At 38.4% G+C, this 24,898-nt stretch overlaps 1 protein-coding gene across 9 annotated transcripts in view; it reads right to left on the bottom strand.

Moving 5' to 3' along the window:
- TOPBP1 (DNA topoisomerase II binding protein 1) overlaps positions 1 to 24,898 on the bottom strand; it is a 46,991-nt gene that overhangs the window by 21,356 nt on the left and 737 nt on the right. For 3 of the 9 annotated variants that reach the window (XM_073333185.2, XM_073333182.2, XM_073333186.2), the window contains exons 2-16: positions 23,871 to 23,958; positions 22,783 to 22,917; positions 22,034 to 22,177; positions 18,854 to 19,035; positions 18,536 to 18,729; positions 16,583 to 16,762; positions 15,668 to 15,837; positions 15,046 to 15,209; positions 13,452 to 13,699; positions 12,739 to 13,058; positions 11,715 to 11,887; positions 10,778 to 10,989; positions 8,342 to 8,640; positions 3,813 to 3,986; positions 2,490 to 2,599 (exon numbers count right to left, since the gene is read on the bottom strand). In XM_073333185.2, coding sequence (XP_073189286.1) covers positions 2,490 to 2,599; positions 3,813 to 3,986; positions 8,342 to 8,640; positions 10,778 to 10,989; positions 11,715 to 11,887; positions 12,739 to 13,058; positions 13,452 to 13,699; positions 15,046 to 15,209; positions 15,668 to 15,837; positions 16,583 to 16,762; positions 18,536 to 18,729; positions 18,854 to 19,035; positions 22,034 to 22,177; positions 22,783 to 22,917; positions 23,871 to 23,951 — 2,786 coding nt within the window. In that variant the 5' untranslated portion in view covers positions 23,952 to 23,958. The other 6 variants (XM_073333180.2, XM_073333183.2, XM_073333184.1 and 3 more) reach the window with 6 other exon arrangements.

Genomic DNA, 24,898 nt, shown 5'->3' with positions numbered 1-24,898 from the left:
ACATGCTACAATGGGACTTTTGCCACAAAAAATGCCCAGTTTTGGCAACAAAAAACTTCCACCTCTATGGAGACTTGTCTTTTCCCCTCCCTTTATTGTTGACAAAGAGCCAGTGTAGACACTGCTAATTGTTTTGTCAACAGAACTGGCTTCCGCCAGTATCCCACAATGCCTGCCCTGATTGCTCTGCTCAGTGTTTTGATCTCTGATGCCCTACAGGCATGTGCCCCTCCCCTCCCATTTCAAAGCTCTGGGAAGTATCTGTGTGCTGCTCTGTTTGGGGAACAAACAAACCAAGAGCAAATCATTGGCATGCTCCTGTTCTGCCCTGCACTAGGAACACAGCAGCAGGCAGACTGCTACTACAGCAGGAGGGGGACAGACTGCTGTGCTGCCTTGCCATTCCTCAACATGGAGAGCTCACAGGGCTACTCATGATGCTGCTCTTGGCAGCTGAGGGGGCTGTGGGAGAACTTAGAGAGAATCCCAAGATGCTCAGCGATCAGCTCTTCCTTCCCACAACACTGCACTTTGGGATACATACCCACGGTGCATTGCTCACCCTGTCGATGATGGTGTCCCCACTGTGGACATGATCTGTCGACAGAGGGAGCAAGCGTGAACACGCTTTGGTGATTTTTGTTTTGTCAACTTTTGGGTGTCAACATACGTTGTGTCAACAACGTGTAGTGGAAGTGTAGACCAGCCCTAAATCTCAATGAGAATGGAAACTGCACCCCCAAGAAGCGTTTCTTCCTCTTGAAGCAGGGTCAATGAGCTTTGAGAAGAGATACTTTTAAAAGGTTTACTGGACTATAAAGAGAGGGGCAGAGAGCCTTTAAGTTATTCTTCACCTATGGAGACAAGAATGGGGATCCTTGACTAAGACCTAGTCTGCCATTGCTGGAAAAGGAAGACTGGTGAGGACACTATCTTGAATGAAGATTGCAGCTGGTTAAGTTAGATCTTAGCCATTAGAAAGTGTGTTTTTACTTCTGTCTGTTTACCCTATCTTTATGCCTTTTGCTTTAACTCACTTAAAACCTCTCTCTTTTTGATTAAACAAATTTGTTTTACTTTTTAGCTAAACCAACCCTGTGCTTTGACTGAACTGAAGTGATGGATAACTACAGTCAAGAAAACACACTGCTGTTTGTGTCTCTTTAAAGGATTAGCAAACTTAATATCCTCTATGAATGTACAATGACAGGGGTCAAGGGCTGGAGCTGACTAATTGTTCCCTGGTAGGCAAGGTTTGGGCTGGGAGAACCCTGAGCAGTTTGCTGGCAAGGCAGACAAGCTGGTGTGTCAGGGAACTGTCACAGTTTAGCTGCAGCAAAGCTCCCACTTGCTGAGGCTAAGAAGGAGAGCACAGTGTCTCACAGCTCTGGGTATCTCCCGCAGCTTGTGACAGTCAGGCCGAGGACATTAGTTCTTTGGCTAGCTTCTCTATGAGCTTTCCTCAGGATTGGAAAGTCCGTACTTCCTGAGCTCTTATGGTCACAGTTTAGGATCCAACTCTGTCCTGATATAAATGGAATTGACACAATGGAAGTTATGTCTATCGGAGAACTGGGCCTTTTATATTTGGATTCCTTCCAAAATACATTTTTGCCCATTTTGTTAACACTAAAATTCAATGCACAATTATTTTCAACCAAATCAAGACAATTCAAAATTTCAAAAAGGAGCCATTCTAAAGATTTTTAATCTCAAAGTATTTAATTAAAACGTTCTCAGAAACACTTTCTAGCAGGCACTGAAACTTAAATCTATAATTGAAAACGTGAGGCTCTCTCTGTTTTCGGTGTTACCAAAGGCTCAAACTGGAATTGTGGCCATCCAATTACAAAAAACACAGGCCTTTACCACTTGAACTTTGAAATGAAAATTTCTTTTAGCTATCACCTATAAAAGTGTACATGTCTGATACTGCTCCCACTAAAGTCAATGGCAAAAAAACTTCCACTGAAGTCAGGGGGAGCAGTATCGGGATCCAAACTAACGACAAAAAGTTAATAACTTTACTTAATTACAACCTCTTTTCTTGATATCTAGATGGTGCAGGAATTTGAGGAGATTTAAACAGGAGCTTGAGGAGAAAAATTAACAAGAAGTTTTTGAGCTACAGTGACCCCAAAATACATTAGACCCAAGTCAAAATCTAAAATCAAGGTACATTTTAAAATAATCTGTAACTCAAAAGCTGTTTGACAAATTGCCTTCATACTTATGCCGAAAAATTCTCTTTACCTTTCATTGTATATCTGAGAATTTTCAGGCCAAACTGATTTTCGAAGCCATGTTATTAGGGAGAAGGGGACAGGCAAATATAGGGTGTTACAATGGAAACTGGCTGCAACCTTAATATAGAGAAGGCTAATGCTTTGCTATAATTAAAAGCCATATGCACACACCAAGATTCAGATTCATTCGAGTGAAAAGTTGTATCAAAGCAGTGTGTAGTAACTGCTGGCATCAGTTAATACCTGTAATCTGCTCCAAGAGAAGCGGCAACAGCATTCAGTTCACTTTGCTTTTTACTGAGTTTCTTACTAACACATATGACTAGATCAGCAAGAGGTTTTGAATCTTCCACCTGTTCATGGTCATGGGGAAAAATATGAAAAAAATCACATTCTGAGCATCTTTAAACCAACACATTTGTAATGATAAAGAAGGGAAACTACTTAGCAGAGTTCTGCTTATCTCTGCTTCCTGAATCTCCCCATTATTAAGGGAGTGCTGTTATGGCTCCACATGCCAGGAACCAGGACTCAAAAGACTTATCTCACAAAGTCTCATAAGAATATCTCACACCTCTTTCTTAGCAGTCTGAAATCTTCTTGAACTTTTAAACAGGGAAAATACTAAAACTGCCTACACAAAAACATCTTAGTATAAAGGTGAATGGGGGCCCAAAATGTTCATAGCATGAAGGGAGTGAGAAAGAGGAGAGTACAGCATGACAAATTACTGTTAATCTTCCCTTGCAAACGTCATTCCATTTCTCCATTCTCATACTGATTACAGAGTACAAGTGTGGCAATTAATACAAAGCACTGCCTTTGCCTGCATCTTCAGTCCACTGCACCGCACCCGCTGTACTTTTCTCCCACATTTCTGTTTTCTGTTCTCTCTAACTTTGCTCTCTGCATGATAGATCAGATTTAGTACAAAAAGGAATCATGAAAAGCCTGTGCTCCTTGCTTCCAGGAAAGAGATGTAAACACACTACTAGGAACATGAGCAAAACTCATCTTATTGTGGAGGTGAGAGTGAGAAATATTTTGCCTCCTGCTTCCGAGTAAGTGAAGCAATAACAGCACTCTAAGAGGATGGGGGAAAAGGGAGATGCATGACAAAAATAAATTCCAATAACTTCACAGAAAATAATGGGTGTCCTCCAATATTACAGTTAATCAGAGTAAAAGTATTTACCCTTGCCCACTGTTTTCATGACACCAGACACTGGGAATTCCTTAACAGTGATGAGCTATAAGTTCTAGAACTATGGAATATCAACAGTTACATGTTTATATACACATATTGCCTAACAATTGTTAAACCAGGTCAGTAGAACAAACATCTTTAAATGAGTTTCTCTGCCTTTTAGGAGTCAAAATTACTGGTCTTGCCTCTTTCAACTGAAACAAAAGGACAGGTAATGTTCTGCGTGAACATATCAAAATACAGTATCAAAGCTAACATGATTCATAACTCTCATGTAAAGCTAAGCATCTTCTAACTCAACTACATGATTACACCGCATGTTCTTAATTAACTAAACTTTAAAAAGAGCATAATCCTACCACTTCTGCTTGTGCAGCCCGCAGCTGAGGGCTGGCAGTAAGAGCTGCTGTATGACGAGTGCTGTTTGCCAGAGCTAATTTCAAGTTCCTGCCAATGACTTCAGAAAGAGGAGTACTCGGATTCCTGTTTCTCTGATTGGGAGCCCCTGGAGTTTCCAAAGCTGCCAGGGCATCCTACCAAAAAGAGTAAAGAAATAATAATTGAATCAATATAGATGAACTATCCTTTCTCCAGGATCAAAAGTTCTCTCATTGAATAGCAGGCCCCCCTAATGCAATCTACATTAAGGCTTCATACTATTCAAACACCAACCCACTTCTTTTTTGTATTACAGTAGAATCTACAGACCCCAAACAAGATTGGGGTCCCGCTGTGTTAGGCATTATACAGACATAGCAAAAGACAGCCCTTACCCCACAGTTCTTGCAATCTACATAGACAAAACAGATGAAGGACAGGACAAAGTAACATCTCAATTTTACAGATGGAGAATTGAGGAAATAGAGATTATTGAATCATAGAAATGTAGGACTGGAAGGGACCTCAACAGGTCATCTAGTCCAGTCCCTGGCATGGAGGCAGGACTAAGAATTATCTCGACCATCTCTGACAGGTTTTTGTCTCCAGTGGTTCTCAAACTTTTGTATTGGTGATCCCTTTCACACAGCAAACCTATGAGTGCGACCCCCCCCCTATAAATTAAAAGCACTTATTTATATTTAAACACTATTATAAATGCTGGAGGTAAAGCGGGGTTTGGAGGTGGAGGCTGACAGCTCGCGACCCCCCCACGTAATAAGCTTGCTACCCCTGGAGGAGTCACGACCCCTAGTGTGAGAACCCCTCATCTAACCTGTTCTTAAAAACCTTCAATGACAGAGATTACACAACCTTCTTAGATAATTTGTTCCGTTGCTTAACTACCCTTACAGTTAAGAAGTTTTTCCCAATGTCTCACCTAAATCTCTGTTGCTGCAATTTAAGCCCATCACTTCTTGTCATGCCCTCAACGGTTAAGGAGAACAAATCATCACCCTCCTCTTTATTATATCTGTTTTAAGTACTTGAAGACTTATTTGAAGAACAAATCATCACCCTCCTCAGTCTTCTGATCTCCAGACTAAACAAACCCAGTTTTTTTCCAATCTTTCCTCAGAGGTCATGTTTTCTAGATCTTTAATCATTTTTGTTGCTCTCCTTGGACTTTCTCCTATTTGTCCACATTTTCCCTGAAATGTGGTGCCCAGAACTGGACACAATACTCCAGCTGAGGCCTTATCAGTGCTGAACAGAGTGAGAGAATTACTCCTTGTATCTTGCTTACAAGACTCCTGCTAATACATCCCAGAATTATGCTTGTTTTTTTGGCAACAGTGGTAAATTGTTGACTCTTATTTATTTTGTGATCCACTATAACTCCCAAATCCTTTCCTGCACTACTCCGTCCTAGACAGTCATTTCCCATTTAGTATTTGTGTAACAAATTGTTCCTCCCTAAATGCAGTACTTTGCATTTGTCCTTATTGAATTTCATCCTATTTATTTCAGACCATTTCTCCAGTTTGTCAAGATCATTTTGAATTTTAATCCTGTCCTCCACACTGCTTGCAACCCCTCTCAGCCTGGTATCATCCACAAACTTTATAAGCGTACTTTCTATGCCATTATCCACATAATTTATGAAGATATTGAATAGAACTGGACCCAGGACAGATCCCTGCGGGACCCACTCGATATGCCTCTCCAGTTTGACTACTCTCTGAGTAGTTTTCCAGCCAGTTGTACACACATCTTATAGTAAATTTGCCTAGGCTATATTTCACTAGTTTATTAAAAGGTCATGTGAGACAGTAACAAAAACCTTATGAAAGTGGGCTGCGTCCCCCTTATCAACAAGGCTTGTTACCTGTCAAAGCAGCATATTAGGTTGGTCTGACATGATTTGTTCTTGACAAATTCATGCTGACTGTTACTTATCGCCTTATTTTCTTTTAGATGCTTACAAATCGATTGACTGATTATTTGCTCCATTATCTTTCTGGGTACCTACATTAATCTGACTGGTCTATAATTCCCTAGGTTGTCCTTATTTCGCTTTTTATAAGTACACCTCTATCCCAATATAACGCGACCCGATATAACACGAATTTGGATATAACACGGTAAAGCAGCGCTCCAGGGGGGCAGGGCTGCGCGCCAGTGGATCAAAGCAAGTTCGATATAAGGTGGTTTCATGTATAACGCAGTAAGATTTTTTGGCTCCCGAGGACAGCGTTATATCGGGGTAGAGGTGCACTATATTTGACCATTTATAGTCCTGGGGTATCTCTCCCATCCTCCATGAGTTCTCAAAGATAATCACTAATGGCTCAAAGACCTCTTCAGCCAGCTCCTTAAGGATGTATTTCATCAGGCCCTGCCGCCTTGAAAACATCTAACTTGTTTAAAGTAATTCTTAATCATTCTTTTCCTATTTTAGCCTTAGATCCTACCCCATTTATACTAGTGTTCACCATGTGAGTCGTCTAATCGCTGCTAACTTTTCCAGTGAAAAGTGAAACAAAAAGGCATTTAACACTTTGACCATTGCTGCATTTTCTGCTGTTATCTTTCCCCCCCTCATTGAGTAATGAGCCTACTCTGTCCTTGGTCTTCCTCTTGCTTCTCATTTATTTGTAAAATGTTTACTTGTTACCTTTTATGTCCCTAGCTAGTTTAATCTTGTTTTTTGCCTTGGCCTTTCTAATTTTGTCCCTACATGCGTGTGGGTTTTTTTTATATTCATCCTTCATAATTCAACTTACTTTCCACTTTTTGTATCACTGTTTTCTGAGTTTCAGATCACTGAAGATCTCCTACTTAAGTATGGTCTTTTACCATACTTTCTGTTTTTCCTACACATTGGGATAGGTTAGTAAAGGCACAAAAGCAATGTTTCTTTAAAAAACTGCCAACTCTCCTGAACTCTTTTTTTTCCCCTTAGATTTGCTTCCCATGGGATCTTACCTACCAATTCTTTGAGTCTGCTAAAATCTGCCTTCTTGAAGTCCACTGTCTTTATTCTGCTGTTTTCTCTCGTACTTTTCCTTAGAATCACGAACTCTATGAACACTTTCACCCAAACTGCCTTCCACCTTCAAATTCTCAACTAATTCCTCCCTATTAGTCAGAATCAAATCTAAAATTACCTCTCCCCTACTCACTTTCTTCTAACTCACACAAGAAGCGTATGGAAGAGCCAGGAACCAAATTCAGATCTCCAGAGCCCCAGTCCCATGCTCTAACCAAAGGACTAGCCTCTCTCTATACTCTCTTCTTCAATATCTATTCAAATATGATCTAGAGCACAGATCCAGTTTTTTTCTATTTGCCTCTTTAGAAATGCCTAAAATAGTCTGAAAAGGGATTTATACCACACCCATCTTCAAATTTACTGCCCTCTACTTGAAATTAGAAGCTGTGGTCCTGTCCACTTTGTTTTTCCTTAGCTGTTATGGATAAATGGAAAATAATAAGTTTAGGACAGCAGAGAAACCGTGTGTGTGAAACTGGCTTAACTGAGAAAGGAAGTGATTTATATTCAAACTGTTTGGGGTTTGTTGTTTTTAACAGTGTTTAACTTAATTGGGGAAAAGAGCTCTCTGTTTATATTCAGTACCTCCACTGAGTAAGCTTCTAGTAAACACTTGAGTCAGTCAAGAAATCCAGCACTCATATATCTAAGGTTAAACAAAAGACAAATGACCTTTTTTATGCAACAGAAAGAGGCAGAAAAGGGCAAAAATCCAGTCTATTTTTTTCCATTTGCAGGCCATCTTTAAGACAAATGTCTCCCCTTCACCTACTTCTTTCTCTATCTTCATGCAACTACATCTTTGTATGAGAGGGATAATGGCTACTGTTCTTTCAGATGTATAAGGATTATCACAGTAAAGTAGTAGTTCTGTAGAAGCCAAGAGCAACAGAAAATCAAGGGCATGCTTGGGAAAAGGAGAATCAAAGAATAATGTTACAAGGAAATTAATATTGAAGGATAAGCAAGAAAGCTTAAATGTATACATTTAAAAGTGTACATAGTCCACTGGAAACTATTTCACTATGGGCCAAATACAGACTGTTTATTTTATGATAGTTGGCAAAAACTGTAACTCTTCTACTAAAATTTCACTCTGTTTTTAAAAGAGCAACACAGACCAGGTAACATAGGTCATTGCTTTAGGATCCTCTGGTATATACTGCAATAGGCACACTGGGCTTTGTTATGGGTGCTATAGTATCTATTTCTTAAAATGTTCAGGCTTTAATTATTTTTATATGCTTTAAGTATCAGTTCTAATAACCCCGTCCCTTAGAACAAGTGAATTTTCAGAACTGCCTGCCAAACTAAAAATCCTAGAAGTATTTTATTTGTGTGTTATCAATACGCACTCTTTACAAAAGGTTAGCATAGGGGGTTTTGTGCCTTTTTCATTCACACACATATGACCCTGGGGGCACTACTGGTTTAGAAACTTGCAAAGGAGTTTACCTTTACATCGAATGAAGGCTTGAAGAGCTTATCTTTGGAAAGAAATTTGGATGGTGTGTCAAGATGCAAAGACGGTTCTTTCTGGAGCAGTCTTCCTTCTGCAGGAAGGGTTGGCTTTTGCCCAATATGATGCGAGATCACACTATGAAAAGCTTTACTCTGGAACCGGTTCACATCAAGAGGCGTCACAGCTATTTTCTTCCCAGCTTCAAGGAGATTGCTAGGATGGTCTGGTATATCTGAAGACATTATAGTTGTCTCTGTCTTGTTGGACTGACTCATTAAACTCTCTTCTTTATCTTAAATGAAATAAAGAAAATTATAATTAAGCACCACAATTTTTTCCCTTAATATAAATATGCATATACTTGCATTATGCTAAGGACTTTATTTATCCAATATTTTGTTGTTCTACATATGTTCTAAAATGAAGGGAGGATTTTTGTTTTTAAGTTCCTATGTTCTACACTAGTGCTTGTGCTATACCACATTATTACTGTGCTAGGCCTTAAATGCCTAAAAGAAGAGTAACCCTTGTCCCACTCATACTGTCTTGTGCTTCAGTGAATTTTAAAGTATTAAACCAAGAACAGGAACATTTAATTATGACACAGTTGAAAAGCTACAGATACTCACTTGTTTTCTCTTTAATGACCAGCAGCTTCACTATAGACTGAAATGTTAATGGCATAAATACTGCTAATCAGCACTGGGTAAAGCTGAGGAATCTGAGAAATCAGAGATGGAAAAGATCTGTTAGGCAAGGGGTCGACAACCTTCGGCACACAGTCCATCAGGGTAATCCACTGGCATGCCATGAGACATTTTGTTTACGTTGACCATCCGCAGGCACCACCCCCTGCAGCTCCCAGTGCCTGCGGTTCACTGTTCCTGGCCAATGGGAGCTGTGGGAAGTGGTGTGGGCCGCAGGGATGTGCTGGTCATCGCTTCCTGCATCTCCCATTGGCCGGGAACGGCGAACTGCCGCCACTGCGAGCTGCGGGGGGCCGTGCTTGTGGACGGTCAACGTAAACAAAATGTCTCATGGCCCACCAGCGGATTACCCTGATGGGCTGTGTGCCAAAGGTTGCCGACCCCTGTGTTAGGCAATCTAGTCCATCATATTGCCAACTTTTCTCTACTGTATTATTCTCCAACTCTTTGCCAACCCAGCTTTTAAATGACTTCAGTAATAGGACTTCTAACACATCCTCTGGAAGACTCACATTTTATATTTAATTGTACGCTTTTTGAAGCGCGGACTTCATAGTGCTGGGTGGCGTTGGTGGCCTGTGATATATAGCAAGTAGAACTACCTGGTGGTCCCTTGTGGTCTTAAACTCTACAACTGTACAGAGTCTAGTACTACAGCTCCTCAAACCAGTTTACACCCTCTGGTTGCTACTCTAAAACAAATATTAAATAAAAAACCCCTCAAAATTAGGATTTCCCCCCCTCATTTTCAGGCTGCATGTTTTCCTTTGCTCAGTTTCATTCCATTACTACTAATTACACTCCCTTAGGCCACCCTGTAAAATTCTGCTCCCTCTTTTGGCCAAATCTTGGTCTCATTCAAGTCAACAGACACTGGCCCTTGGAGTTTACACACTTCAAATACCCATACATAAATATGACCTGTAGTCTGAATTATCTTTTTGTCAAACATATATAAATTGGTTTTACATAAAATCATTCCTTCCAGTCCCTTAATCATTTTGTTGCTTTTCTCCGAATTCCTACTCAACCTGCCAAGATCCTTCTGGCACTGAGGTGCCCAGAGCTGAATGCAGTATTGCAGGTATGTTTTTAAATCACTACAATTTTATGGAGCCCACAAATGCATTGGTAAGAACTAGTGAGTTAGTTGGTATTCAGTATTAATGAGTCCAGTTTGCATCTCAATTCTAAAAGGGGCACTGTAATTTAAGGTTTGTTTTGTTGAGAAAAACATTTTACAGAACCTTCCTTCTCTTGTAAAACAGTTTTTAATTAGATTTAAACACTATTCCACAGTGTTTTACAATTTAACACAACAGTATCATGTAAAGGAGAGTAAACCAGAAAGTGCAAATAACTAGACATTGGGTTAGATCCTCAGTTGATATAAATCAGCATACCTCCATTGACTTATCATAGAATCATTCAGTACAGCTACACAGTGATTTACCCCAGCTAAAGATCTGGGCCACGGACTATAAACAAGTGGAAACGACTAGCCTTTATAGTCTAAGCTTAGGGATAGGCAAAAAATAAACATCTTAACTAGCAAAAAGTAAATTATAAGATGAAAAGTCTTTCAGTTTTAATAGTTTAAGGTCCTAAGTATTAGAAATCAGCTTATACTCAAAAATTTCTCTTAACGACAGTGCAATGCAGTGGAACATGGCATGATTAAGGTATATTAAAACAAACAAGAAAACACAAAAGACAACCAACCTCCAGCATTAACATTTTCAACTGGGAACTTGCTTTCATCTGCTTTCTTTCCTGTCCTTGCAGACTGCAAGAGCCAAGCCATAGTGACTGCAGGTAAATTCCATTTCTTTGCTGCTTCATACTTAGAACCATCTGGCTCTTTGACCACTAGGTGGGTGCTGGCAAACATTCCTTTCGTTGGGTTGGCTCTTCGCACAAAGAATTCCTGGACTCTGAAATAAGCGTATATAAGTAACCATTCAAAAACACAGTCATTGTTTAGACTGTTCCTATTAGCACTACAGAGCCAACAAAGGTATGAAAGAGTGAGCTGGGTTCTAGTTCTGCTCGGGTATCATAAACAGAACTGTTAACTAACTTCCAAAAGCTGGGCCACATTGTTCCCTCACTTACACCTGTACAACTCCACTAAAGACAATGTGGTGCACACTTTTAACTGGAATGGGGGTAGAGTTGGCTACAGATTTTTTTTTTAAACTGATGACAATGCACAAGCCAAAAACTTCAGCTAAATTTCTATATCTCAGGCTGAGTTTTTATGGCTGGCAACCAGGGAGAAAAAAAGCAATGAGCAAACTCCATGAAAATCATTGACCAAGTAAGTATGGACAACCACAAATGTCCCAGTCTTCCTCCCCCACCTTTTAGGAGCCATTTTTTAGAACAGATATTCACTAGTGCCATATACAAATATCTGAACACTTAAAGACACTGTCTCTAGAAGGTGTAATGAAAAAGGAGGGGGGAAATACAGAACCAAATTATAGATCACAATATTTCAACATTTGGATTTTATTCATTTGGTAAAACTAAAGAAGTCTAGAACAAAATTTAACTCTAAACTCAGTTTTTTGCTCATTTTTTCTCTAATGTGACTAAACACTTGAAAAATTTTTAGATGCCAGAAAATGAACATAAGTGGCAACAGACTCCATACCTCGCTCCAAGAAGACCTGCCAAGAACACCAGGGAGTCTCTCTCGGCACCAGTAAACTGGCTGAAAGACAGTACACAGTCTTCCAGAGGAGTGCTTCCTTCCATTACTGATACTGGGGTGAAAAGTGGGTTGGACTGAGGGTTTAAAAGGAGCTGCTGTTCTACACACATAATCTTAAAAAATGATGAAATAAATGAAAATGAGAACCAAGCCAAGAGAAAAGAATATGACAAACATTATTTCAGCCATTGTACTACAGGATTTATGGAATCAACAGCAAGACATCCTTTGTCTTTGTGCCTCAAGGTCAAATTAGAACATGTATTACTCTATATGTGATCAGATAAATTACTTCAAAAGATCCAGAAAGTTTCAGTCAAATTCACATTAAGATTTAAGCCTTCTAAATTTCTATTTTTCCAACAATGAATACGGCTTTAAAACATTTTAAAACCCAATATAAGAGTTAGCATGGGTTTTATTTCACAGTTAATTATCTAATAATGAAAAACACCAAATGGCAATTAATCCAGGTGCTAAGCATTATCTAGGTCAACATATTTAAATGTTTGACCACATGAGCTACAATGTCAGCCGGCAATTGCATCACCCAGATACAGCTACATATGTTATTAGAGAGATATGGGGAAGTGTGGGGCAAAAGAAAAAAAGATAGCTTACTAAACAGATGTTAAAAATGAAATGTCATTCACAACTTAACTGCACCTAGCTCTCTCTTCATAACCCTATTATGCAGGCAACTAGAGCAGAGTCTTGCGTACAAAGTCTTTGTGCCACTAAGTCAGAATCTGATTTAATAAAGCAGGAAGAAATAAATGAGACAGGTAAAAGACACACCTATAAAGAAGAAGTGCATTAAAAAGCACTCTCTTAATTTGGTGTACACTAATTAAACAAAGCTAAAACCTCTGTTCTAATGAAAATATAACCATCAATAAGTTTTTGGTTTCTATATTTCTAACACTAATATTTGTTTGGTCATACCTCTACAGTATACCCTTACCATCCATGTGTTTGTAACAACATCTCCTACAGTTGACTCCACCTTGCATCCCAGTAAAGGAACCACAGCATAGTCTGCAATTGCTCTGCTTTGAGGGGGTAGAACTTTCCCAGCATTCTCCTTTATAATTTCTACAATGCAGGACTCATCCTCTTCACCAAAACCCAAAAGAAGGAACCTCTTTCTGCTGAATAAGCCTTCTTCAACCACTGTAGAAGTCTCAGTCAGTGAACTATGACAGATAGAGGACTGCTTCTCTTCTTGAATGGTAACATGAGTAGCATCACTGAAGTTACCAGTTTCTAGCTTTTCAACTTCAACTAAAATAGAAAAAATAACCACTTGATGAAAATTTCACACACTGGGATGTAAGGGAGAAAATGAGTTTCAACCATCCTATTAGTTATTAATTGAAAATAATGCAGTACTGGAACCCAATATTTTAGATTCCATTTACAAACTGCTCAATATGAGGCATGCTTACATCTAATTTATGTTGTTTTCTTAAGCACAGTAGGGAAATTAATATACAAACCATGTCAAGATTTTAAAAATGTACATGCTACGGGGTATGAATCGCAATTTCTTTACATATGATTAAAATCAGGTAACTACATTTTTCTATGTCCATCTTTGTAGATGGCACCACAAGTTTTTCATAAGAGCTATACATAAATTTTGTCTTTTTATGAAGTGCTTGGACCAGAACTTACTTAATGTGGAATCATTATTCACATATTGAGAGAGGAGGTCATCTTCATCTGCTTTCTGGTGCAGTACAAGCTTTATAGCTTCTTTTTTTGTGAGACTATTACTTTTGGGAACAGTTCGTTTAACTCCAGGTTGCTCCAAAACTGGATTTTCTATTGGCTGGTAATTCAGAGGGATATACTGCTCCACTGGAAGTAAGTAACCCTTACCAAAGCACTCCAGCAACCATTTTGCTGTCACTGCATGAGGCCTATAAAATAAAATTATTTTTTATATTACACACACAGGTAAGATAGGTTAAAATGGGTTTGAGAGTCATATTTTTTTTCCTCTCAGACACTGCTCACTCTACAAATACACTTGTGTTTCTGTAAGAAGTTTGGGACACTCATCTGACTTCAGTTACAACAAAAAAGTTTGAGTTTTATCCACACTGCAGCCTTTTTCGCATTTTTTGAATATTTCAAAGTTTGAGAATATGGATTTTTACACATATTTTCTACAAGAAATACAACCAAGAAAATGTAATTTATCACAAATATTTAGGGTTTCTAGAATTTTCATATAATCCTCACCAGCTAATATTTTTTTTCTGTTGAATGTGAGGAGACTCAAGGAGCTTGGCTTGTTAAGCCTAACTAAAAGAAGGATGAGTAGAGATATGATTTCTCTCTATAAATATATCAGAGGGATAAATACTGGAGAGGGAGAGGAATTATTTAAGCTCAGTACCAATGTGGACATAAGAACAAATGGATATAAACTGGCCACCAGGAAGTTTAGACTTGAAATTAGATGAAGGTTTCTAACCATCAGAGGAGTGAAGTTTGGGAATAGCCTTCCAAGGGAAGCAGTGGGGGCAAAAGATCTATCTGGCTTTAAGATTAAACTCGATAAGTTTATGGAGATGGTATGATGAGATAACATGATTTTGGTAATTAATTGATCTTTAAATATTCATGGTAAATAGGCCTAATGGCCTGTGATGAGATGTTAGATAGGGTGGGATCTGAGTTATCCAGGAAAGAATTTTCTGTAGTATCTGGCTGGTGAATCTTGCCCATATGCTCAGGGTTTAGCTGATCGCCATATTTGGGGTCGGGAAGGAATTTTCCTCCAGGGCAGATTGGAAGAGGACCTGGAGGTTTTTTGCCTTCCTCTGTAGCATGGGGCATGGGTCACTTGCTGGAGGATTCTCTGCTCCTTGAAGTCTTTAAACCACGATTTGAGGACTTCAATAGCTCAGACATAGGTGAGGTTCTTCAGGAGTGGGTGGGTGAGATTCTGTGGCCTGCGTTGTGCAGGAGGTCAGACTAGGTGATCATAATGGTCCCTTCTGACCTAAATATCTATGAATCTATAATGGTCCCTTCTGACCTTAGTATCTATGAGATACGCTACCTAAAAAACACTATTCCCAGTGGTAAAATGTTGTTGATTAGTTACCACAACTTAAATGGTCTTTACCATTTTTATCTCTATGGTATACACAGCTATTTAGTTTAAAAAAAGAAGTTTAATCAATACATATTTTCTTTGTTTACAAGAGGAAACATGATTATGGAAGTGTCTTTTAAGCAACATAGTTATCAGAACCTGTGAGTAGTCTTGCTCAAAAACTGCTTCAGTTCATCATTATATTCTCCCACAATAACATGGGTGACATCTTCATTGAGCTGATTAAATCGAACACCACCACCAGAGTTAATAAGCCTTCTCATTTTATCTAACTTCCTGCCACTGAAGCCACAGAGATAAATCTGCAAGGAGAAAGAAAAGAACAAGGTAAGATATTTTTGGTTGAAGTAGCTGTATTTTGATACCGTTCATTACCCAATCAAAGAAACATACAAATACACAAGCTTTAGCTTATGAAAAATTGCAAAAAAGAAATTATTCCATCCTCAGTGCTCATCCTTGTGACTTCATCTTGTATAACTCAACTTCCCACTAGCAGAAGGAAATGCCAATAAAATATTTCCCATTAAATAAAGTTGCCAATACTGCTTCACATCTTAACCAACTCCAATTTGAAGACACTTTTTCCAGTACCCCAAATACATTATAAACAGTCTAGTTTGGTTTATCTTGAAATAGATTATATCTTTGTGCTGGGAGTAGGACTAACATTTTACTGTAGCAATAACTACAGAAGACCCAGACTAGCTGCATCCAAAGGATAACTGGTCATTTCAGAATTGTACATAGTTAAACTTACTCGACACCCATCTAGTAAATCATCAGGGGCTTGAAAAGAACTGATATCCACATTTTCCAGATCATCAGGAGGAGGATCCAGCCTGCTGTTCAAAGCAGAGCTACATGCAGTTTCATTAATGCCATTCAAACTGATATTGGAAATGTGGCTGACATCTGAAAGGGTACGACCTTTAAATAAAGTTAAAATAAAAAAGACGAAAATAAGTTAGTCTCTCCCACTGCTTAACCAAACAGAATGTATGACTGTCAAATATGATTTTACTATGCTAATAAGGAAGACAAATCCTGAGAACCACAATAATGCATAGTCTAGCCTCTGTTAAAATGTAGGGTTTCATTACACCAGAAGTCAGTATGCTCTCACTAGTAGCAACGGTGTTTACACAGAACTCATGTTCCTCTTTCTCCTGAAGAACTGTCAGTCTTAAGATGTGGGAGAACAGTTTATGAAAAATTATTCTGCCCAATCAGCTTTGTGGCCATCTACTAAATTAGATGTATTTACATTTGATATGAACATAGTCTGCTCTTGGATATTGCCCTCCAATGCTCCTACGCGGACCAAAATATATATATTTATATTTTTGGTCCACTTAGGAGCATTGGAGGGCAATATCCAAGAGCAGACTATGTTCATATCAAATGTAAATACACACACACACACACACACACACACACACACACATATATATAAAAAAAATTGGGCCCTGACCCTGCAAACACACACACACTTAACTTCAAGCATGTGAATAAACCCTATACTAAAATTTAAGCATGTGTTTGCAGGATCAGGGCCTCATTACCAAAATTTTAGTGCAGTTAGAGTTGGTAGCAGCCCACTCAACTCAAACATTTCCTTTCTCTTAACTGAAATATCATCAACTCACTCAGTATACTGAGATGTCTTACTTACTGTCAGGTTTGCTAGCTTGGCTAGTAGGAGTTGATGTACTGGGTGTGGTATTTTGCTTTTGTACAGACTCTGTCTTATACATTGCCTCATCCTGGCAGAAGCCATTCTCGATACTGTCAAAAAACCACTGGATGGACACACACTGCACATTCCATTTTTTGGCACATTCATATTTCTGACCTTTATATAAAGACAAATCACAATCAATAAAAGGCTAATACTCCAATAAGTGACAATTCTGAAAGGATGACCACACATTGTAAAATCAAGAAAGTTAAAACAAAAACTGCATTTGGAAGTGGTAATTACCAATACATTCTCAAATACCAAGGGGCTTTTTCTCTATTCCAAGTGGCAGTTTACATCAAATTCACTAAAGCTGTATCAATGTAATTTGGTTCCTTTGACAGCACTATTGCCTATGATATAAAAGATTATTTGTTGATTTTATATTACACCTTTCATAATCAAGCTATCCTAATTTGCTTTAAAAGCAATGTTAAGTATGCTAGTGCAAGCACACTAGCCAAATAAGTCTAACACATCCTCGGACATTTTTATCTGTTAGGTTTTCTGTTTTGAAAACTGCCACAAGATCTTAAACATCCATCTGAACCGCAACAAGAAATTGGCAGAAGAAACTGCTAGATGTCAGATACAGATGAACAGCAATACTACTAAATAATAATCATACTAAGCACTATTTATGATTAATATACTTACCACTTACAGGATGCTATAAAATATCAGTTTTATAGTTCATCTGTACTTCACTGCAGTGCTAACATTAGACATTAGTCCAAAGTTCTGCTATGGAATTTGAAATCATGACTTTATGGACTAAAAACTATGTGTTTTAAAATATATTATATATAAAAGCAAATGCATACTTTTCTTCACATACTTAAAATGGAAACAACTGTCAGCTAGCAAAAAAGTCATCTTGTGACCATGTTATTAGGGAGATATATTTCGCAGTTGTGACACTAAAGTTGCAAAACATCCAAGGTTAAAACTTTTGCAACCTTTTAACCAATATAATTGTATTGTGTACAGAAAATTAAAATATATGGTTGGCTGAGCTACCAACGATATTAAATCTCATCTACAATGAGCTGTTTAAAAAGGTCCTAAATTAAAAAAAAAAAAAATCAAATAAAAAAAAATCAAATGGGGCAGTCAGCATTAGCACATTCTGTCATGTTGCAATCAGATTTTAAGTCTTACTTGGCTCACAAGTTCCAGACTGACATGTTTTGGTAGTGTCTACACAGGTGTTTATACTGCTTTCATCATTCTGGTATCTGAGCACTCAAGCATTCAGACCCAGTGACGAAAATGCCTCACATTGTTCTGCCAAGCTGACAGTTCCACTAAAGGAGCTATGCCAAGCTCTTTGGCCAGAGACAGAATTGCCATAACAAGATCTTGGGGCTTCAAGAGGGGAAAAGAGAAATCACAAAATAATTGCCCAGGAAAAGTATGGAGGAAATTTAAAAATTCTGTCCAGTGTGTCTCAAACAAAACTACAAAGAACAATGTAGTGCTTTAATTTTATTTTTGTAAGAGGAAATTCATAAATTTTAGTGGGAAAATTTTATCTTCAAGTTTATTTGTAATCCAATTAATATCATCATTAAAATTCCTAAGTCTCCTAATTTCATCAAAATTTAGTTTAGATTCTATTTTTTCTTTTCTGAAGGCCTCTCCCCTTCCTCCTCTGATAGCGTTTGGGTCTCTGCTTGTGTGTCCCTTTTTGTTCTCATTTCCACCTTCCCTTAAGAATACTCTGTATCACTCTTCTTGCATATATTTATCCTAACAGCACTGGCAATAATAACAGCATAATGAAACAGATACAGACTTAGGCCCTGATTCTCCAAACACTTGTGCACATGCTTAGCTTTATGCTAAATTGTCCCTTCAAACTTAAATTGACTGACGAATACCTACCTTTTGGCTCTTGAACAATGAGGTGGGTGCACTCATTCATCTTGAGCTGCCCTGTGTATTGACCACCATGCTCAGTAGTGAGACGCTGCACCTCCTTCCTGTCCACACTGCTTAAGCCAGTTACACAGATTGTACAGCCACGAAACAAAGGACAAATGAAGTTTTCCATGCTTATATCTGTGTATCTAATCATACTGCAGGAGAAAAAAAGAAAGAAAATAAGACAGATCTTTTTCCAACACAACTCCAAAGGAATAAGTATAGTCTAGAACCAATACAAGATTTAATATTTCCTAATAGAAAAAGTGGTTCTTTTACCCTTGTTGGGACTTATCCCACAATGCTTTTATCCAAGTAGGAAGCAATATGGGTTTCTTCAGAGCAGCAGCCACTAAATATTTCTTGCTGCCAACTTCTCCAGCTATAAGATGAGTTACTGATGCATTGAGATCTCTGTACACACGGCCACCCATCATCTGTACATACTTATGAACTTCTTCCTAAAGAGCAAAAAAAACAAAACAAAAACCCGCAAATAAAGATAAAGTAGTCAAACAACAAAAAGTAGATTTTAATATTGCTTATTTTTTTTTAAAAAAAAAAGATTACTCCATGTCCTATGATTTCTCCTGGAACTTAACTTTATGGCACCTTTAAAACAGAAAAATGTCTTTTGTCTACATAGAAATGAACAATTTTGAAGGAATCCCTTTAAAAACTGTAAAATAGTGGATACCAGGGGATTGCGCCCTCCAGAACACATTTACAATACAGATTAAATAAGGAAAAATGCCTGTGTTCTGTTTACTACCCAGGAATCCACATCACATACTATTACTAGACAGAAACAGTCACTTAAGAAAAAATGTTGTCATTTTTATTGAGTAAATTTATAAATAGCTTATAAAGGGTTAACAAATGAGTAATAGATGCCATAAGCATGATATAGAATGAACACCATGTGTGATACATGGCTATAACCTAGGGCTGTCAATCAATTAAAAAATTAATCGCGATTAATTGTGCAATTAAAAAATTAATCGCAATTAATTGTGTGATTAATCACGCTGTTAATACCATTTATCTAAATATTTTGGATGTTTTCTACATTTTCAAATACATTGATTTCAATTACAACACAGAATACAAAGTGTACAGTACTCACCTTGTATTTATTTTTATTAAAAATATTTGCATTGAAAAAAACAAAAGAAATAGTATTTTTCAATTCATTTAATACAAATACTGTAGTGCAATCTCTTTATCATTAAAACAGGTTTCAGAGTAGTAGCCGTGTTAGTCTATATCAGCAAAAACAATGAGGAGTCCTTGTGGCACCTTACAGACTAATAAATTTACTTGGGCATAAGCTTTCGTGGGCTAAAACCCATTTCATCAGATGCATGGAGTGAAAAATACAGTAAGCAATATATATATTACAGCCCATGAAAAGATGGGAGTTGCCTTACCAAGTTGGGGGTCAGTGCTAACGAGGACAATTCTATCAAGGTGGAAGTGGCCTATTCTCATCAGTTGACAAGAAGGGGTGAATATCAACAGAGGGAAAATTACTTTTTGTAGTCCTAATGAGGCCAATTCAATCAAGATGGACATCACCCATTCCCAACAGGTGACAAGAAGGTGTGTTAAACATTCCTATGCCCCTTCATGCTTCGGCCACCATTCCAGAGGACATGCTTCCATGCTGATGATGCTCGTTAAAAAAATGTGTTAATTAAATTTGTGACTGAACTCCTTGGGGGAGAATTGTATGTAACCTGTTCCGTTTTACCCACATTCTGCCATATATCTCATGTTATAGCAGTCGCGGAGGATGACTCAGCACACGTTTGTTTTAAGAACACTTTCACTGAAGATTTGACAAAACATAAAGAAGGCACCAATGTGAGATTTCTAAAAATAGCTACAGCACTTGACCCAAGGTTTAAGAATCTGAAGTGCCATCCAAAATCTGAGAGGGACGAGGAGTGGCACATGGTTTCAGAAGTCTTAAAAGAGCAACACTCAGATGCTGAAACTACAGAACTCAAACCACCAAAAAAGAAAATCAACCTTCTGCTGGAGGCATCTGACTCAGATGATGAAAATGAACATGTGTTGGTCCACTCTGCTTTGGACCGTTATCGAGCATGGACACATCCTCTGGAATGGTGGATGAAGCATGACGGGACATATGAATCTTTAGTGCATCTGGCATGTAAATACCTTGTGATGCCGGCTACAACAGTGCCACGTGAACGCCTGTTCTCACTTTTAGGTAACATTGTAAACAAGAAGTGGGCAGCTTTATCTCCTGCAAATTTTAACCACACTTGTTTGCCTGAGAGATTGGCTGAAGTAGGACTGAGTGGACTTGTAGGCTCTAAATTTTACATTGTTTTGTTTTTGAGTGCAGTTATGTAACAAAAAAAAAATCTACATATGTAAGTTACACTTTCACGATAAAGAGACTGTATGAGGCGAATTGACAAATACTATTTCTTTTGTTTATCATATTTACAGTGCAAATGTTTGTAATAAAAATAATAATATAAAGTGAGCACTGTACGCGTTGTATTCTGTGTTGCAGTAGAAATAAATATATTTGAAAATGTAGAAAAACTTCCAAAACCATTTAATAAATTTCAATTGGTATTCTATTGTTTAACAGTGCAATTAATTGCGATTAACTTTTTTGAGTTAATTGCATGAGTTAACTGCAATTAATTGACAGCCTTACTATAAGCACATCAGTAGAAGTTGTTATAGGTGACTATAAGACACTTACTAACCTGGACTCCAATTGATTAACTAGACAAACATCTATTCATAATTTATTAAGCCTTTATAAATGAAACCTTAATATACAGTGTGATCAAAATGTTCAATATTTAACAGATATTGAGAGTAGCCTAAGTATTAAATTTTTAATTACTTTATAGTTTGATATAAACAATAACACATTATATGGTCTGTGACATCTTAGCCGTAGATAGCTAGCTGGACAATCCATCTAGATCTCAAGTCAGTTCATGAATGCTGTTAATTATAAATTATTCCTATGCCCCCTCAAACAACCAATGAAGTATTTTTTTCTACATAGTACTTGTATAACACAGATCTGAGGTTTCTGCTGATCTCTTTGATAACATCATTCTTTAAACAAAGTAATCAACTGAGAAAAAGTTAAATGCATCCAAACACCCAAAGTAAAACTGCAGATATTTTCTTCATCTAAAAGATTAGAATGGGAACTTTAATTCATTCAAAGGGCCAAAAATTATTCAGATGGAAAAATAAGCGTCACATCATCATCATTTAAAAATAACTCTTTCTATATATATTTGAATTGTATTTCTGACTTAAAAGTTTTCAGTAAGTGAAAAATGCATTTACAAAGAAGTAACCAATAAATCTTTTTACTGCTGTATCTGGAAGTAAACTTCACAAAAATCTAGCTGAACAATTATTCTTCCATTATATATTGTAATAAATTACCCTAGTTTCTTTTTCAAGACTAGTACAGGATATTGTTATATCAGCCATGGCCATATTATGAACAGGGTATTCGGCTTTCGGGACACATCGCTGGTGCTGCATACAAAATATGACTACCTGTGGTCCAACGATCCTACAGCCAAGCTGCAACAAAAATAAAACAAAAAGATCAAAGAGGATTAATATGGAAGGAAGGGTGACACTTTTCTCACAAAAAGGGGATCTTGTCAAAAAACCTATCTTGGGGAATATCCAACACCCCATCCCAGCAACACAAAGCGGTTGAAACTGACCAACCGATTGGCTGGGGATTGCTCAAACATAGGGAAATCCTCACATGGAATAGAGCTGGCCCCAACATAGGTAACAGAGGAAATGTCTGGAGCGCCACTGATCTCTGGCTATGCTGTCCTTTGCTACTGCAACTTCTCAGAGATCACTGCAACCATGCCATTTTCCCAGACTGCTCTATGACTGGGAGAAACAAAGAAGGTGGTCACAGATCCTGTAGAAGCACAGGCCATTGAGACTGAAGGATTGAAACCCTTGTCTTGCCTTACCTTTTATGCTATTCCTACCCTTTGCAATTTTCCCACTGAAACTCTGTTTAACAGCATATTACACATATTCACTGTGTACATTACAAGCCAGTATATAGAATTCAGAAAGAGAAAATGTGTAGGATCATGTATATGAGCATTCCTTAGAAAGGAATAGGACACTTGTAACTAATCTAGTGGGTAGCAAACCTTTTTGAGGTGACTAAAAACAATGCCACTAAAAGGGTCACAGATGTAAAGGGATTTGTCATTCTCTTTTATATTGAGTGCTGGCACTTCTTCAAGGATCTGGAGATATTCTTCTGACTGAAATTCTTTTATGGACTGCAAGAAAACATGAAACAACAACATACTTAAATTCCTTTCCCTTTGTTAGACAATTCTTTTAAATGAATCCTACAGCAACTGCAAAAGCATATCCAGTTGAAATTACTTATAGCAAAATTACTATACAAGAATCGATTTGTAGTGAAGTTGAACAAAAATATCAAATTATTTCAATCCACTGCAATGTACAGTGTACAAATTTTCATCTATTGGACCTCATCTGTGCTGAGAGCCTTCTAACTCTCACTGACTTCCCAGGGGAGAAATGACTTGACACCCTCCTCAATGAAGCTATAGTAGCGTGGATGAGGAACCTGAACCCTCAGGATTGCAGCTCACTCTGTTCTGGAACCTGTTGAGTGCCCTCTACAACCACTGTATGATCGGGATGATCATTCAAATGCTAGTTACCAAGGCACAGCATTTAATCCCTTCAATAAATTAATTCAAACCCTGTGGGACAATTTGCTCCTTGGAGAGGTCAAGGTTCTTAATTAGGTTATACCATCTATCTTCAATTATTTAAAAAAAACACTTCACGGTAGTAAGCACTATGCCAGGCAGCGACTGTTTGCAGGATTGGGCCAAAAGTTTTGAGTGCTTCAGCACCTTTCCAGAGGCACACCGCACCTTATAGGATTGGGGCCACAGGGAAATCGGTTTCACAAAACAATGATTTCACTATATGAATTTTCCACTGTATTAAGAAGTGAAACTAACCCACTATAAATTAGTAAAAATATATAACAAAGAAAATGTTGACCTTCGCTGTAGAAAAAAAGTTAAACAAGGCAACTGTATTATCGAACATTAAATGCCTTCATCTGACAGAAACAATATATTTTATTTACAGATATATGCATTAATAGGCTACAAATAACCATGAAAATAATTAAATGGAAAACTAAATTCAGAAAAAAGCAGCTGATAGTGGTACCAAAAGTGCTTACCTCAAGAGCTTTAAAAAAATATTCTGAGTTTCCAGAAGACTTTATAAATTTAACAAAAAATGGTTCCTTGTCACTTTTCATCCTTTAACTAATGGATGAAACAAAAAAAAAGTGTTGAAGTACCAGTTTTCAGAATAACTTCGTTATGTATTCAAGACCTGCATTAATGAGATGTACCTAACTTATTTTTCCACATAAATTATTGCTTTTTCGGACTTTTTTGAACAAATCTATCCAAACATTATAAAGAATTCACCCCCTGGAAATGTCAGTGCTTCTAATTTGCTCATATACTGCCCCAATATCTGTAGTATGTAGAGGATCAATATATCTCAGAGATCATTCTCTCTGATGCAGAAACGGAGTAGGGGGGTGGAGATCAGGTACCTGTTGGCTTAGTTCTCCCTCCCTTTACTGCCTGGAGAGTGCGCCGGGGCTATGAGGAACTGTACTGGGTAGGCCTAAGCACAACATCCTCCACATCAGCTGTGCTGAGCTCAGGGCAGAGGGAGAACACAGTCCCGGGCTGCGCTATCTTTCCATGGACCTTCTTTACCCGGGGAGTCGCTTATCAGTATGTCACCCCTGGGCTTTCCCACGGGACACTGTGATCGGGTCCTAGAAGTGCTGAGCTTCTCACGGAAGCTTCGTTCAACACAATACAACCTAAAACATCGATGTAAATACCTCCCCAGGAAAACCCCGGGCTGCACTAGCGAAGCAAAGAACACTGCACGCAGCGTTCCTCAGCTGCTGACGGCCCGACCTGGGGCTGAAACGCGCCCTACCGTTGCTTTCCGAGCTGGCTCTCCCCCAGCCCAGCCGCACGAGAGGGACGCTGGCGGGGGGGGGGAGGGGGGGAGCCGAGCCCCGGCGGGGTGCCAGGGAAGTGGGCGGGGCCGCTGCGAGGCGAGCGCCCCCCTCCGCGCGACACCTTCACGAAAACTCCGCGGGGGAGGGGCGGTTCACTCGCGTGCGCAACGAACACACGCGCCGGGGCACGTCACACGCGCCGCGATTCTCGCGCC

Source organism: Lepidochelys kempii, chromosome 2 (genome assembly GCF_965140285.1).
Source record: "Lepidochelys kempii isolate rLepKem1 chromosome 2, rLepKem1.hap1, whole genome shotgun sequence".
NCBI classification, from domain to species: domain Eukaryota; kingdom Metazoa; phylum Chordata; order Testudines; family Cheloniidae; genus Lepidochelys; species Lepidochelys kempii.
This window is presented reverse-complemented; position numbering and strand designations above follow the sequence as displayed.